A 17,718-nucleotide genomic window follows, 5' to 3' on the forward strand; every position below is an offset into this window, starting at 1 on the left:
CAGCAGGTCAGCCCCCACCCTGTACTGGAGTATGGGGTTATTTCTCCCCAGGTGCAGGGCTCTGCGTTTGCCGCTGTTGAATTTCAGATGGTTCCTCTCTGCCCATCTCTCCAGCCTGTCAAGGTCCTTCAGGAGGGCTGCACAGCCCCATGAGGTATCAGCAACTCCTCCCAGCTTTGTGTCTGCAGGGAACTTGCTGAAGAGGCATCTGCCCCTTCACCCAAGTAATTGATTAATAGGTTTAACAATGCTGGGCCCAGTATTGAACCCTGGGGGACACCACTAGTGACAAGCCTCCAACAGACCCTGTGCCACGCTCTGAGAGCTGCTGTTCAGCCAATTATCAATCCTCCTCCCTGTCCACTCATACACAATTCCTGAGTTTACCCATGAGGCTGTTGTAAGAGACAGTATCAAAAGCCTTGCTGAAGTCCAAGTAGACAATATCCAGTGCTCTCCCTTCATCCATCCAGGGGTGGAGGAAGAAGGGATTGCTGTCAGAGAGATTAAACATTGATATTTAACATGAGGAGATAATGACATGCAGTGTTTGGAGGCTGAAGCTGAGAAAATCAGGCTGAAAATAAAGAGTTAAGAGTAATTAGCACTGAAACAATCTACTTAGAGTGATAATGGATTTTCCATCTCTTACAGTCTTCCATTCAGATCTCATATCTATAGAATTCAATTGTTCAAATTGGAATTACATTTCTAGCATGGATATTTTTCCAAGACCCGCTCACCTTTACTCAGATTTATTTGTTTGGATGATCCCCTTTTAGCCTTAGCTCTTCTTCATCTTTATTTTCCTAATCTCCAGGACAAAGGCAGTGTGTTCTGGCAAGTTTGCTGATCTAGTGAGGAAGTGAATTGTTTAATTAAATGCTTCTTGCTCTAGTAGATCACAGTTTGGAAACAGAACAAGAAGTAATTTGCTTAAATTGCATAAGAGAAAGCCAGATTAGGCATTAGGGTAAAGGTTTTCTGGCAGTAAAGGAAAATAAGCTGTGAAGTAGTTTGCAGGGATAGGTCATGTAATTGCTACCCCTGGGTGATTTTGTAAACAGCTTATACAGATATGTGCCAGGTTTTATGTGCAGTTGATCCTACTGTGCAGCAGGAGGATGGATTGGTACCTCTTCACTTGCCATCCAGTTTTGGGCTTTTTGGAGGCTGTGTGTCTGTGAGGTGTTGGACCTTAGTGTTACATATCTCTGACTGTAGTCACCCCTCCCTTGTGGATCCATGCTTCACTGGCAACCCAAATTAATTTGAATTACATGGTTGTAAACTTTGTGTTTTAAATGCATTGGTGATTTTTTGTTGTTGTTATTGTTGTTGTTTTTGTTTATGAATCTACATGCAGAATAGAGAAGTCTGGAGACTTGGCTGGAGAATCTCCCTATAAACTTATGAATGTGAGAACTGTCTTGTTGCATATCTCCTGCAAAATTGTTTTCGAAGGTGGTGGGAATGTGAGCATTGCCTCACTCACACACCCAGACGTGTGTGAGTGTGAGCCCTGGGGCCTAGAGGGCTACTCCTAAGCCAAGTTGTAGCTGTTGTGGTACAGGACCCTGCAGCATTTGGCAGGACATGGGACAGCAGATGAGGTCTGCTGCCAAAGAGAGACCCTGGGGGAGCTCCCTAACCCTCTCTATCCATGCTGGTGTGGGTGGAGGTGACACAAACACCTTCCTACTACCAAAATAGCGCATGCAACAAGAAGCCTCTGCTGTGTGGGTCTTGCCAAGTTGTGAGCTTCTGAGGAATGCAGTCTTCACGCTGCTGCCAGAGACTAGTGGGGATTATAATCTCATTAATTTTCAGGGAAAGCCCAGGGAGCTGTAAGCATTAGCCTAGATTGCAGCAGGGCTAAGGAGGTCACTCTGCCAGTTGTTGGTGCTAGGTGTTAAGGAGGCTTGTTTAGACCAAGCTATGCTTTTGCTGTGAGCAAGTCTGTATTTCACTTCCCATGATATGGATGGATTTAGGGTGACAGAAGAGGAATTCATACCCCTTTCGGGGTATGATGCTTGATCAGTCTCTGGCTGTAAAACCCTGCATTGCAAAATCCTTGTGTCATGTTTAGCCCTTCAGTAGTTGCATTATAGATGTAAAGAGGGCCTGGCTTTAGCTGCCAGGACATCCCATCTACAGATCAGCATGGACAAGCCTGTGAGCAGGATAGAGTAGGTGGAATGCTTCTGTCTACTGGTACTCTGCTTGTTCCACCTGTGTTGAGCAAATATACAGGAGTGAAGAAAGAACCCCTTCATTTGGGTGCAGGCGGTGTGCCGAGTGTCAGCAGTCAATAAAACCCACAGGGAGTCCTCTTAACTGGGTCCATCCTGTGTGTTTGCCCAAAGAGTATCCACCAACATTACAGCTCTTGCTTAGAAGTGGCCTGGGGGCTTCCTGGTTAGCAATCCCCTGTGGGTGGAAGATCTGGGGCAGCATTCCTTACAAAAAGGGTAGCTCTGCCCCAGCAATGCCTGCTGTGCATATTCTCTGCCCATCAAAGCAACACCATCCATTCCCTAGAGAAACTCTTGGAAGCAAATGACCAAAGCCATGCTCAAGCCCAGTGAGTGCCTACAAGTGCACAGGGGTCCAGGGTGGGGTACAGTGCCCTCCAGACTGCTGACCCCCTGTACCCCACAGCTACGCAGGAAGCAGGCCTATGTGGAGAAGGTGGAAAAGCTGCAGCAGGCGCTGACACAGCTGCAGGCAGCGTGTGAGAAGAGGGAGCAGATGGAGCGGCGGCTGCGCACACGCCTGGAGCGAGAGCTGGACTCGCTGAGGATGCAGCAGGTGAGGAAAGGGTGATATGGGCAGGACCCCAGTACGAGGCCTTTGGTGTTGATTTTAACAGAGATGGTCACTTGCAGCCCTGCCAGGTGAAACCATGCCTTTGGATTTGGGTTGTTGGGCTTTCCTCCTAAACCAGTCTGTTGGATAGGGTCTTGGATCATTAGAAGTATTCAAGGTCATTTTGGATGGGGCTTTGAGCTTGTAAAGTTTTCCCTGCCCATGACAGGAGGACTGGATTTAGATGGTCTTTGAAGGTCCCTTCCAAACCACCCTTCCAAACCCAAACCACTCTATGATACTTGTTCCTGATCTTCAGCAGAGGATGGGGCTGTTCTGCTCTCAGGCTCTGGATACAGTTGAGCCTTGCCTGCTGCTGGGCTGAGATGTCCTGGATCCCCTGCCCAAGGGCAGACAGGGGAAAATGTCCTTCCAAGTTTCTCTCTAGTTTTTGCAGATTGTGCAAAAACCAGCTCCACAGAGAAGGACAAGAGGAAGGGTGCGGTGCATGTGAAATTCACCCCAAAAATTTTAGCCGATGTTTCATTGAAAAGGCCAAGTAGGATGATGTGAGATCTGGTAGGAGCAAGACCTAGGCTCATATTTGGTCTGTGCAAAGCTTGAAGTGCATGGTTCACAGAAACTACAACTGGTGACAGATCTGGAGGCAAGTGATGTCATCCTCAGACAATAATTTATTTATATATCAGTGCATTCCAGAATGGGCTAGGAGTGTAGATCTGAATTTCTGTGTGTGTCCCCTTGTTTTTCAGCAGCCGTGTGTCCTTAGAGGAGTGTTGTTATGCTTGTAATTTATACACAGTTACTCCTTTGTTATAGCACCTTCATCCCTAAGTCACAAAGTCAAGTCATCTTGATAAGGGAAAAAAAAAAAAAAAGAAAAAATAGAGGAGGTTGCAGGGAGAATTTCCAGGCTGCAGCTTGCACCAAATGCTAAATACATGGGCTTTGGCCCTGGAGGAGAGTGACTAGATAGGCTAAATGTATCAATCTACAGCTTGGGGAAAAACCAGCAACATAAGCAAAGCGTGATGCTCTTGGAACTCTTGAAGGGCTCACTCGTATCTGTCATCGCATGCATCTGCTACTATAACCTTTCCTTATTTATAAGCCATTAGTGGACACCAAAGCAGCTGTTACACAGAGCTTGTGCTGCCAGAAAGCAGAGGGGCTGATCCTGCTGACAGGATGCCATTGGGAAATAGCTCTACGGTTAGGGTCAGTGTCAGTGGTTTGCAGAATCATGAGGTGGCCAGACCTGAGAGCATCCCCTTCCTTCTGGCAGCCCCAGGGCAGGGCAGGTGCCACAGCACCCTTCCCAAGGTATCACTCTGCTGCTGCTCCCTGCAGACCCTTCTCATTAATTTCTACTCTTTCTTGCTGCCATAGAAGTGTTTTAGGTCTTTCTTGCCCAGTCCACCTTGGGCTTGGTGTTCAGGTCTTCTCAGGTCTTCCCTGAGCCAGCTCTCTTCCAGTTTAACAAAGGAATTACATGGAATATGACATGCTAATGCCATTTGAGGAAAGAGCATCTGAGAAAAATACAATTAAAATTCCAGTGAAGGTAAAACTAGAACTAAGAAAGGGTGGGATACAGAGACAAATTGATATGTTAAGTAACAGGGATGAGCTGTTGCTGAAATCCTTGTCTTGGGAATTCAGGCTATGTCTGTTCATTTTGGCAGAAAATTCCTCTGTAATTTACAGATTGTTTAATTTTAATTTTTTTTGGGTAATTAGCAATTGGCTTTTTGGGTTGTCATGGTTTTCAAATGCCTGTACCCATTCCATCTAGTAAGTTTTAAGAGGATAAATACTCTTAACTTCTTGTCTCACCCATCAGCTTTGAGAGGAAACTTTGGGGTATTTTTACTATTGCTATCTATACTGTTTATGAGCTACAATGCTGCAGGGAATCACATGGCAAAAAAAATACCCCAGCTTTTTGCTTTAGAGCTGTCTTCTCTGAGTAATCAAAGTTACAGCTACAGAAACGTTTTCTCATTGCAGAGAAAAAAAAGATTTTCTTTTCTCATTTTTACCAGAGTCAGCAGAAGGGACCCAGCCCACAAGGAGACAGTGAGCCAGAATCTCTTCTGTCCCTGGCTGACTGGTAGCTGAGTCCAAATGGCAAACCTTCCTTATCACTGACGCATGAATTGGGACCAATAAACAAACAGTCAGCACTGCAGGCTCAGTGTGCATGGCTGGCAGATGTTTTGACTCAGAACATGACAAGAACTGTGATGTCCCAAGATACCATTTGTAGATCAGGACCACACTTCCAAAATACTACGCTCCTGACAGAGGTTTGACAGCATTTTTGCAGGAGCAGAGTCACAGCCGTTGTTTCCAAGGGCCACTCCATACTGCATTTCCAGAAAGCATCTTCCAAACACGTTACTGCACCTGAGGCAAAAGCTGCAGCCCTTCCCTGGTATCTACGTTCAATGGTAAAGCTTTGCTAGTGGAAATTCAAGGTGCAGCATGAATGAGAAGCCAGTGCTCCTGAGACATGGTTTCCACTTTAGCACAATACTGTTCGCCATGGAGTGTAACAAATCTCTTGCATTTTTTATTTCAAAATTAATTTATTTCTTCTGAGCTCTCCCAGAGCTTCATGCCTCTCCCCTCAGTGTGTACTCATCGCTCTGCTGAGCCAAGAACTGGATCTGTCTGCCTCTGCTCTCTATCAGCAGTGAGAGGAGCTCAGGGTAGCTATCCATGTTTAGGTGACTTAATTAAGTGCTGTAACTGGGTGGAATAAATCCCACTTGAACAAGCAGGCAGGGTTTTTGTTTGTTTGCTTGTTTGTTTGTTTGTTTTTTCTTGCAGCATAGATAGAAGGAGTTACACACCCATTGCAGCTTGTCAGCATCCCCTGGGAGCCATCTCACAGGTGTTTGGGGAGCTTCTGCCCCTCTGGTTAGAAAGTTAGCTGTTACACCGCAGAAAACCTCCCCTGAGGGCACAAGAAAACTAATGTGCCAGAAGGGACAAGCTTAAATGCATGGCTGGGATATTTTCCCATGTGCTGCTTTAAACAGGGTACATGTAACTAGGTCACAAGGTGCTTTTTTTCAGCTTTAGTTTATAAACCCTCTAGTAATGACTGCCTGTCCATACGAAGCACTGCCCAGCCATGGGTATGAAGTGTCAGCAGGAATAGCTTTTAAAGCTTCGTTACTTCTTTTCCTACCAACCTTTTTTCCTACTTTTTCCCCTGGCTTGGGGTATCCCAGGAAATCTCTGCACATCCAGGGTAGCAGCTAAATCCTTGCTTCTGTCATCATGGTCTGGGGAAGCATGGGCTAGACTTGCATATATGGTCAACTCGCCTGTTCTCCTGCAAGCTAAGAGGTTTAGCCTGAGATTTCCACCTGCCCCTGTCAAAAGACATGGGGATGTGTTTGTATGTGCCAGAAAACTGAAGAAAAAAGGGTCAGCGTGCCATGTTCAGCAGGGCATGAATATCTGTCACTGTTTCCACTGGCAGAGACAGGGCACCTACCAAGCAAGCAACCTTCCAGAGCATAATGCCCCAGCCCTCATGGAGCTGGTGCGGGAGAAGGAGGAGAGGATCCTGGCCTTGGAAGCTGACATGACCAAGTGGGAACAGAAGTATCTGGAGGAGAGTACGATCCGGCATTTTGCCATGAATGCTGCAGCCACAGCTGCAACGGAGAGGTAAGATGACCTTGTTGCAAGCAGGCAGCTCTGTTCACCAGGGGAAGTATGGCAAAATGATACAGAATGGGTGTTTTCTTAAGGCTGGATGTTGCTTGACTTTCCCTGCTGAGTCTCACTGCCAGAGTTAATGCACTTCTCTGGGGTGACATGTCAATAAAATAGAATGGTTGAGACAGGATTCATCCTTCTGACCGGGTCCAAAAGGTCCATCAAATCTAGGCATGAGATTGAAACAATGGCCTCTGGCAGTCTCGAGGTGCCAAATTACATAGCACAGTTAAGGCAGCTCCTCCCCGTACCCCAACAGAGTGAGCAGGGACTTGGTATACGGCTGCACCCATCCCATGGCCTGCAACAAGGTTGTTTAACCTAGTTTTAAAAACCTATAATAAGGGAAATTTCCTAAATACCCTTTTTCACCACTTCATTGATCTTCAAACTAAAATGTTTTTCCTGATAACTAAGCTGAATTTCTTCACTGCAAATTACCTCCATCGATTCTTGTCCTTCCCATGTGTACGGGATGAACAACAGACCACTGTTGATGTTCAAACAGCCTTGTAAATATCGAAAGACAGATATTCCCTGTTGTATTTTCCCTTGTCTGAACTAGCTTCCTCCCCTCAGCCATTCCTGACATGCCCTAGTGTAAACCCTTTCCCATTCCCATTGCGTATGTCTGGGTAATATGTCTCCAGTTTGTATGTGTCAAAGTGTGGTGGCCAAAAGCACAAAAGGCAGTGACACTTCCCAGTGATCAGGAATATGGGATAGTTAACTTCTTGCCCCGGTTTCTTAGGAACTAAATCCCCAGAAAACATCCTAAAAAGAGTTTTCCCTTTGAGACGTGTTTAGTGTGTGACTCAAGATGGACTTTCCTTTCGCACTCCAATCTAGACAGAAATTCCTGTGCTGTTTTTCAAATTCCAAGGTGTAGAGCTTTGTTACTGGTACATGGTTCTTGTTGACTTGGGGTCTGGTGAGTCCCTCTGATGTCTGACCCTATCCTTCTGGGTGGCTGTTAGCCCTGTGTGGTTCACCCATGATTCACCAGCATGCTCTCTGTTCCTTTAACCCAGTTAAATTAATGGAATTAATGACCCAGCCCAAGCCAAGAGTAGCCTGTAACAGGATGCCCAGGGGCGGACAGGTTGACAGACAACCGTCGCCGGCTTGCTCTTTGAACATGGGTTTGGGGTTTTCTTTGCAAGTTTCAGTCTCACTTGCAAAAGCCACCCTCACAGTTTCAGGAACCTGACTCACTGTGGTGAACCTCTTTTCCAGGGATGCCTCAGCCCCAAGCCACTCACACAATGGCAGCTACGGCGAGACGGCGCTGGAGGTGCGGGGCTGGCAGGAGGAGGAGGAGATCGTGCAAGCCAACCGCCGCTGCCAGGACATGGAGTACACGTAAGGGATGCTGTGCCATTCCTGCTTGTTGTGGTCTTGGGGCTGGGCTCAGACAAACCAGGATGCCCTTCTGTTCCTTCCTACATGTCTGGAAAGGATGGGTTTGGCTTCACTTTGAGTTAGTTTTGCTCTTCAGCATTCAAACAGGGATTAAAGAGTTGTTGTCACTAGATAACTTCCTCCCCGCCTTGCTGTTAAGCCTTCTGTGACAAACTCCAAAATTTTTACAAAGCGGAGGCTGTTCCATTATTAAAAGCAGTCTGGCATGCAAGGTCATGAATTTGCAGACACTTTTATAAAAAAGGTTTTTGTTGCGTATGGAAAATAACTGGGTTTTTTTACTGGGTTTGGGTTTTGCTTTTCCACTCACAGATGCAAGCTAATCCTGTTTCCAGGGAAGTAGTGGAGTAGTGCCACTGCCTCATAAATACAGATTAGCATCTTGTGTTTACATTGCATATTAAATGTGTGATGATGAAAACTAAAGCTTTCACTGCTTCACAAAATGCACCTGCACTGTATTATATACTGTAGAGTTCAGTCAGGCTAGTCATTTGACTGTCAAAGTGTATGAACTTTTGAAAAATATAGCTTTGTAGTTGTTCAGTATGATTTGGTGTTAATCATTCCTGGAGAAGAATTCAGATAATCTCATTTTTTTTGTAATTTGAGAGTCTTCAGGGTCTGTATGAGAGAAGTAGTGAGCTTTGCTCAGCTCTGAACACCATGTGCTGATTGTTTTTGCAAGCAGTGAGGGAGAAGGAAGAGCCCAGACCACCTCTTAGAGAAATGAGAAGGAGCTCACTTCAGCAGGTCTTTACTCCAGATGACAACAGATCTGGATCTTGGGGTTAACACAGTCTGCCAAAGCATAGTTTCCAGATTTGGCCCCAATGTATCACAGGGGTGGAAATTGCCTATGTGTTTTATTGTAAAGGTAGCAATGTGCAGCCTGATCAGGATACTGCCCACTGCTCCTGCAGGGTTAGTAAAACCATAGCATAGATGGGTTCAGTTAACTTTGCAGAAAAGTTTTGGCTTAATAGCTAGAAATGGTGTCTGTATTGAAGTGCATGGTTAACCTTGGAGGAGCTGCTGGGAGCTGTCTTGTCCAAGTATCCAAAGCCAGAGAGGATGGAGCAGCAGGGCATCTGCCTGGGGACCTCCCTGGTGTGGAGACCTGCCCATATGAATGCTTTTTTCATTCCTGTAAGCAGAACATTCATATTTTGGCAGAATAAAGAATCTCCATGCCAAAATAATTGAGAAGGATGCCATGATCAAGGTCCTTCAGCAGCGGTCGCGGAAGGACCCTGGGAAAGCTGACAGCGCCAGCCTGCGACCGGCTCGGTCCGTGCCCTCCATCGCTGCTGCTACAGGTGTGCATTCACGCCAGACCTCGCTCACCAACAACCAGATAACTGAGGAGAGGAAGGAGGAAAAGCTCTGGAAGGGAAGCATAGGTGAGTTCAGCTTTCGCTTAAACTTTGGTTCATCCATCGCTTCATCTTAATCCTTCTGCTTGAGCTTAGCAAAAGTGCCTTGGCACGCATTGCTCTGACAGCTCGTTTCCAGAGCACTTTCCATGGGCAGAATGTGTGTCCTTGTGCTTAAGGCAAAAACCAGTCATTCTCTAACCTTGCATTGTATCTTAATTACATTTTTAATCATATTAAATCATTCTGCACTGATTATAGGAAGCCATATTTGAGGGAAGTCCTCCCAGATACACGCACATAATGTTTGCAGCTTTATGGGAGTAAATAATAAATTTGGGCTAGAAATAAAGCCTGAATAAAGTTAATCAAGAGGATGAGCATCCCTTTGGATAGGACAGCATGATGTGATGTGGCAGATAAGTGGGAAAATCAGTGCAGGGCTGCCCATTGTTTGGGGCCACATAGGATGGGGGTGTGGAGGTGTGCAAGATTGTGTCAGGAGTAAGTGCCAATGGGGTGGGTGTGCAGAAGGGGAGGCAGGGAGGGGAATCTGCTTTCAAAAAGCTGTTTTGTAGGAAAGTACAATGTGGATGCCAGAAAAAACAGCATCAAGGGGAAAAGCCAAGCCAAACTAAATGACTGGAGTCATACCCAGCCTCATGTAGCTCTGGGGTGGGATGGGGGACAGCACATACATTTGAGCCAGGATGTGACTGACCTCTCTGTGTTTTCAGGGCTGCTCTTGGGAAAGGAACACCATGACCACCCATCAGGCCCCTCACTGCCTCCACCTCTGCCCTCCTTGTCTTGCATGCCTGTCCCAGTGCCAGCAGCCTCCCATGCAAAGACAGGCAGCAAAGACAGCAGCACCCAGACGGACAAAACCGCTGAGCTCTTCTGGCCTGCCACTGCCTCCTTCCCCGGCCGGGGACGCCTGGGTACCACCCCCTCACACAGCCCAGCCCCACGGCCCCTGGGGACACGAGTGGCCAGCGAGAAACTGGGTGAGCTCTGCCAGATCCCCCTTCAGTGCCAAATGTCAGCATTTTGCTGACAGCAATCCCCCGAGACACATCAGTATTAACGGGGGCAAGGTGTGGCTGTGTGATGCTGCCACAGTTTGTAAGGTACTGTGGGGGTTTCTTCGGGGAAACTAAAATTGTAGAGAGAGAACTTTCTAAGGCTGCCCAGACTGGCTTTGCAGGTCTTTGTGCTCGGCAGCTTCTGTAAAGCTCCGTTCATCTGTGGCAGGCAGAATCTGTAATTATTCATGCTGCCAGATATAAAATTATAGTTTCACACCTTGAAAACACTCCACACCTGCTCACATACTCAGACTCGTTTTTCTTTTTTTTTTTCAACTGAAACCATGGTTAGTTAAAGCAACATTTTCTCCCTAATTTTTAAAGGAAAGCTGGGTGGAATAGTAAGGAGAAAGTGGAGATCTTTTTTTTAGGGGGGATGAAGAAGTACAATTTTAGTTATTTTCGAAAGGTGGAAACTGCTGGTTTGCAGCTCTAGCAAAGGAGACATTTATTTTATGCACATTATTTTGAAAAACCCCACACATTCATCATCTCTCAAAAGCAAGTTTTCCCTCTGAAAACATGCTATGTATTAAAAGGGCTATCACAGAACTAGATGGTCTTTCGCATCCCTTCCAATCCAGACCATTCTATGATTTTGCCTAATGAGGTTCTTTGGTCTGTATCTCTTAAATACCATCTCTGTGCCTGTCCTCGGGGTCTGTGCACACTGACACACCTGCTGCCATTGTATGGGGAATTCAGCATCACACGTTCTTAGTGTCTCAAACAAATTTGGTTTTCAGTATGTAGGATGTACAGGTAATACATGCCCCACCTTCAAGGATTGGGTTGATATTTAGCTTGAACAACTTGCTGTTGAATTTGGACTGAAGATGAACTTTCCTTTCTTTCTATTGCAGAGAACTCCAGCCATGGGAAACTGTCTGACAGCAAAGGCAGAGTGAGCAGCCTGCTCCACAAGCCTGAGTTTCCAGATACAGACATGATGGAAGTCCTCATCTGAGCAGAGGACAGCATCTCTGGGGTTTTGTGTGTGTGTACAGCCAGGCCCAAGACAGTTCTTGGTGTGCCAACCTTGAAAACTAACCCTGAGAGTCTGAAAAAAGACAAAGTGTATTCCCAAATTGAAGCTAAAGTCTGATATGTTGAGACTTTTGACCAGGCGAGAAGTCAAGAGCACTGAAGAGGAGTGATGAAATGAACGTCTGAGATCTTCTGAACAGAAAGGGTTGTTGAAAATAGCAAGTGGTGTGCAAAGAGGAGTGTTGAGGAAAAAGGAAGCTCTGGTTTCTGGCATCAAGAGAAAGTGATGAAGTTACAGACTGGTTGTGTGCTGCTGCTCTGTTTTCCTGCCTCTACAACCAGGACAGGGAGGGAAATCCTGTCTCTTTGGAGGCCAGAGAGACTTTCTGAGTAATCCAGGAAAAACTTGCATCTTCCTCAGTATCAATGCACTTCTCAAAGGTTTCAGTCTCAAAAAATTTCACTTCTTAATTTTTGCGAATAATTGGTCTGTAGATGTACACGACAGGTTCTTGTAAGTATTTGTTTGAAGTGGCATTGGTGTGGCTTTCCTAGGCAGGCAGGTCAGGTGCCTCTTTCCTGGCTGGACGAGTGTTTCTCTTGGAGCCAAATTTACAGTACAAATATTCATGTCTTGCAACCTCAGAGCTTGCTGAGACTTCTTTTTTTGAGAGGAGCAGTTGTTGGCTGGAATTCTCCTGGTGTATGAATGTAGAAGGGGGAGGGGGGACCCTGCCTAAGCAAACCCTGTTGTAACCATAGGAAAGTTTCTGGAGGGAAAGTTGGGGGAGGATTCCAGCAGCCCCCTAAATGGCTGTGCATTATAGAGTTCCTTCAGAGGGGAGCTGCAAGGATTTGTTTTTAGAGGAGTTAAGCATGTGGGATCAGAAGATACCTCTTTCTGGGCACTGGTTCATAATACTGGAAGAATCAGTGTGTTAGTGGTATGAACAAGATTTTTCCTTACTTTCAATTCTAATAGCCAAATCCTACCTTCCTTGAGCATACAAACCTGCTGTTCAAGCTGATGTGGGATTGGACATTAAGGAGTGCAGGAGCAGGCTGGGAAAGGTTTAACTGCAAAGCAGTATGTGAGCATCATGTGTCTTCTGTGCCAAGCTGCGGTCTCTTTTCACCTTATTTTACCCAGGGTGGAACATTTCTTATTTTCAGCTTTGTCCCTGAATTCAGTAAGAGGCAGCCAACTCATTCTCTGTGTTACTTGTGGCTTTGTGCACTGCACATGCTGATGGGGAAATTTTTCTCTGTGAGGCATTTCTGTACTGGGTTTGTGGTTCCTGAGTCTTGTGGTGCACCATAATGACTTTAAGGAGAGCTTGGCTTTGGGGAAAAGAGCAATGTGACCTAATGTGAAGTTGCCTAGAGTGGAAAAGTGATGGGTGCTAGAAGTAATCGTGCACTCAGGGCTGGCTCGAGGTCACCTCTTCCCATAGGTGACTAATCAGAGCCCTTGACTCTTGAGAGCACCAGGCATTTTAAACTCTGCTTTCACCAAAAACTGAAGTCCTTGTGAACTCAAAGCCTTCACAGGTTCACAAGGCCAGAGCCTTGTGCTCAATCCTGCCTGGCTGATACCTTTTCTTTGAAAAAGAACAAAATTGCTATGTTAAAGCTATGCACTTATTTTTGCGTGTACCTAGAATTAGATGTATGTTGTTGTCACGCTCTTTCTGAGTTTTGCACTTGTTAAACAAAGTAGTGATAGGTAGGTTGTGCAGGAAGCAAACTCTGTGTTTCAAGTATTAGCAGCTTTGTGTTGTGAAACCAAAGGTGTAAAACCCTTGGAAGATGTTATGCAGCTTAATATATGCCTTGTAAGATATTTTTTTTCTCTAAAGTTTATTTAAATGTTGTAATTGTTTGCATAAAGGCCAGGACCGTGTGTGACATCACCACTGCCCCACTTTTGTGGCTCTTCCTCAAATGTCTGTGTTAGGAATGGGGCAGGAGAAAGACAAATCAAGGGAATGCAGGTAAAATGTTGGCGAATTTTTAATTACATCACTTTTTATCCAAGAAATAAGGATACCCAGGTGCTTGGAAGTCCCTAAGCATTTCGTTACCAGCTGTAATATTTCTTTTGCTGAAACTCTTCAGTAAGTTTTGTGCAGGCAGACAGTGAGGCGTCCAGGAGAAACAGTTCTGGATCAGCGTGGATCAGCTCCGAGTTATGTTTGGTAGTGGTTCAGCTCGATTTCTCCAAGTCAGCTAGAGTACAGCACTGCTCCTTGGGGAGACCATAGTCTCTCCAGTTTCTGCTATCCAAAGCTGGCTTTACACTTGATGCTGTCCCAGATTCATGGTCACATATAGGAAACTGTTAGAGACAGTATGTAGGCAACTCTTGTAGGCAACAGCTCAAATAAACCAAAAGGTTCATTCTCACCAGTTGTGTTGAACTGAAGAGATGTTAGTTTTCCTGGAGGGAAGGTCTGGAGAACTGGTGTGTCTCCCTCCAGCCCAAGCACTAGCAGGACTTGCATGGAGTACTACTGCCATATGTTAGCCCCACTGAGCAGAGCAGCACAGCTCCATTTGTGCTGGCTTTCCCAGCTCTTTGAACTATTTTGTGGTTTTGGGAGACTGTGCTGTAGCCATTCCATGTGATGTCGGTGGTAACTGGTTGTAAAATACTGTCATTTTTTATTGTTGTTGGTTGTATAGAGATGTTTGTGTACAGTGTTGTACAGCTGGAGGGTTATTTGTACATAGGGGGGGAAATGAAGGATGTTATGTGTCACCCCCAGCAAATGTTGATATTGTTGGTCAGCCAAAGATTTCTTATTCTTTGCTGTTTAAATTTGTGCCTTACTATTGTAGATAATAAATGTATAAACATGTTTATTTTCTCACTTTTCCAGTGTGAATACATTCAGTCCTCCTGAAAAAAAGGACTTAAAAATTTATTTAAGCTTTGCAAGCAATATGCTAAGACTAAGAGGGGATACCTCAGGGACTTTTAAGGTGGCATCTTCTCCATTTTTCACAGGTGTTAATGAAAGGCCCCACAGCAGGTGACACCAGTAGATGTATGTGGACATGAAATCAGTGGGTCTCCAAGGCAGAGGATCAAACTGGGACCTTGCCCAAGCAAGAAGAGCATGATTTTAGAGGTGATCAAGAAGAGATGATTTTAGTGAGGTCATCTTCAGTGGAAGGAGATGGGAGGGGAAACTTAATGAGATATTTTGGTGAAGATGTGAATATTTTTTAGCCTTATGTTCCTGCTAAGTATAGAACTCCCACTGATTTTTTTTTTCTTGAGAGTCTGGGGCTTCTTTATTTGGCAGATGTTGGATCAGTGTGAGCGAGGTTCCTAAATATCTTTTATATCTAGATGTTCTTGAGTTATATACTATGCTCAGTGAGGAATAAAGATCAGATGCCATTTCATGCTGTAGGTGCTGGCAAGGGGAATGTTCCAGCCTGGTGGAAATATTGTTCCTATGTTTGTTTATGCAACTGAAATAAATGGGGGGAAGGGAGCAAAAGTTAGCCAAGTGTCTGGCTTTGAGTTAGGGAGGTTTGTTCAGCAGGCTCTCACATGCTCTTGAAAGTGTCTGTTAAAAAATTCCTGAATCAGGTCCCAGGGAGCTGCAGGCATGAAAGGCATGAATGCCACTAAGGGCCTCTCTTTCCTATGAGTTCTTCTCTGCCAGTCCCAACCTTCTATCCCCAGATCCTTGCACACATGTTAAAAAACAACCTGTCCTGAGCAGGAGTGTACCAGCAAAGATCCAGGGGGGTTGCAGAAGCTTGAGGAGAAGTTTGCTTGACCCAGATCCCAGCACTGCATGTTCCCCATGCAAGCACAGGTCAGCCTGACCCATCTGATCACTCCATCTTCAAGACATGGCAGCTGGTATTATTTCTTCTGCCAAGAACAAAAGTTTGGTGATTGTTGAGACTGTGGCTTTTCGACTTCCTTCAAGTCAGGATTTGACAGTAAAATTTGGTTTTTCAAGGCCATGGAAGAAAAGAAACTAACAGAGGCCAAACCAGTATTAGAATGGGAAAAGCCTCATGGCCAGCTGTGTTCAGGTATAATACGGAGGGGGTTTATTCCATTTTTGGGTTGTGTCTTCACCACAGATGCTCCAGCCAAAAAAAAAAAAAAATAAAAAATCACTGTAACACTGCCTGCAGGTTAAATATATTTTGCATATTAATGTCAGGAATAAACATGCAAAGAAGCAAACTTCAAGAGTCAGTTTGTTAAAACATTAAAATACATCATTCCAAAAGTAAGTAACAGACCTGCATCATGTAAAGAAAGAGTTCAGAAGAGCTAAATATATTAGCAAGATTGCCATTTAGAAGCATTCAAAAATCTAGTCCCATCCAAGATAACAAGACATCTTCAGGATTCACTTGGAGTCAGTGCACTGTGCAGTTGTGACATCTCTTCTGCACTGGTTTGTTGCCACATTTGGGGCTTTCTCCTCCCAAAGTTTGAGGGGGCAAATATACAAACAGCGGTGAGGTGCATTCTTGGGGAAAACCTGTGATTTCTGACATCTTTAAATACCCTCTGGGTCTGGGCTTAAGGTACACTGCAGTGAAACATGAAAAGTTCAGATCTCACTCCCTGGCAGGAAGGATGCTGCCAGGTGTCTGCTTGTCATCAGGATCCCCATTCTGGGGTCTGGACGCAATCCAATGAACCGGGCTGGTCTGAGCACCCTGCTGTGTTCCTTGACCACTCTGAGTCAGGTAAGTCAGCCTGAAGGTAGTAACCCTCCTCTGCAAACCAAAGCAAGTGGGGAAAACAGCACAATGTCCACAGTGCAGTCCCACCTGAGAGAGGGGTAAGAACATGAGCAGCTGTCATCGTGCCACTGTGATTAGCGTTCATCCAGACCTTAAGCCTCAGCTTCGAAGCCTTGTAAAACCAAACACGAGTGCCCAGCATTCCTGAGCTATAAAAGGCCCAGGAATTCATTGACTCGAGGTATGAAGACCACAAGCTATTTTCTTTCATACCGACCACTTCAGCTTTAGATGAACCAAATATCAGTGTGCATATTTTCCAGAGTAACCCTGCATGGCCCTGCTGCAGTCCAAAACTCAGTCCTGTGCCCTCCAGTCTGACACAAAGCAGGGTAGCAATTAAGAGATGAGACCTAGATCCATGTTGGCCCCTCATCCTGTGAGAGGCTGAAGACCTGCAGCAAAGTTTTGTGCTGAAAGGGAAGTTTTTTCCCTGGTACCACGTGATGAGGCAGCGATGGAGCTTTTGGCAAGCTGAAAGTTGGAGGATGGCAGTGCCACCACCTCTCAGAAGGTCATACTCATACCTGACCATTGTGGTGTCTTCTCCAGCTGCTTGGTGGACTCTTTGACTCCTTGTTCATGGCTCCCCTGGTGCCTGTGTGCCCTGGAAGTGCCCTCAGTTCCCTGCAGAAGCAGGGTGGACAGCCAGTGACCCTCCAGGCATGGGAAGCTTCCTCCAGGACAGCTGGGCTCAGAATGAGAACAGGAGGCTGTGATGGCAGCTGACATTCCTCTGCCCTGGTTTGATCAGCCCTTGATCAGCCCAGGTAGGAAAAATCCTACTGGGAGGAAGCTCCAAGAGGGAGAAGGGTGTTGCAAGGTGTGAGGAGATGGAGGTCCTCTTGCTTGACCTTGGAGCAGTTGGAGTTACTTGGAGCAGTTTTAAGATGACACTTTCATAGGCTTGCTATTAAAACTGCAATGCAATTTAGTGGGCAAAAAAACCTGCTGCCTGGTGTAAATCTCGCATCTTAATTCATAATAGGAACCTTACAGACCACATGTAGTTCCAACACTCCTACCCTGGGCAGTGACAACTTCCACGAGACCAAGTTGCTCAAAGCCCCATCCAACCTGGCCTTGAAGGTTTCTAGGAACAGGGCAGCCGCAGCTTCTCTGGGCAGCCTGTCCCAGTATCTCACCACCCTCACAGTGCATAATTTCTTCCTTATGTCCAATCTAAACTTTTCCCCTTTAAAGCCATTACCCCTTGTCCCATCACTACATCCCCTTGTAAAAACTCCCTCCCTGGCTTTCCTGTAGCTCTGGCTTTGGTCCTCTCAGTGCACATCCTACCCTGCTTCTCTGCTGCACCCTCTCACCCTGCTGCCTCCAACATCTTTTTCCAGCTCAACCCCGCCAGAAAAATGCAAGTGAAAGCCTAGGCGGTCAGATTCCCATGTGCCACCGGTTTTACTGCTCAGTTTTAAGACTGAACAGCTTAAGAGGAAGGGCCTACCCTCATCTAGGTCTCTGTACAG

The 17,718-nt window shown here is 45.8% G+C and overlaps 1 protein-coding gene across 1 annotated transcript in view; it reads left to right on the forward strand.

Annotated features, from left to right (window-relative positions):
* Positions 1-11,423, forward strand: part of AMOTL1 (angiomotin like 1) — a 62,793-nt gene extending 51,370 nt beyond the window's left edge. The window contains exons 9-14 of the mRNA XM_062514390.1: positions 2,665-2,814; positions 6,329-6,519; positions 7,807-7,932; positions 9,169-9,395; positions 10,106-10,375; positions 11,320-11,423. Of these exons, the coding sequence (XP_062370374.1) occupies positions 2,665-2,814; positions 6,329-6,519; positions 7,807-7,932; positions 9,169-9,395; positions 10,106-10,375; positions 11,320-11,423 (1,068 nt within the window). The remainder of the gene's footprint in view (positions 1-2,664; positions 2,815-6,328; positions 6,520-7,806; positions 7,933-9,168; positions 9,396-10,105; positions 10,376-11,319) is intronic.
* Positions 11,424-17,718: the final 6,295 nt, after the last annotated feature.

Source organism: Cinclus cinclus, chromosome 2 (genome assembly GCF_963662255.1).
Source record: "Cinclus cinclus chromosome 2, bCinCin1.1, whole genome shotgun sequence".
Taxonomy (NCBI): domain Eukaryota; kingdom Metazoa; phylum Chordata; class Aves; order Passeriformes; family Cinclidae; genus Cinclus; species Cinclus cinclus.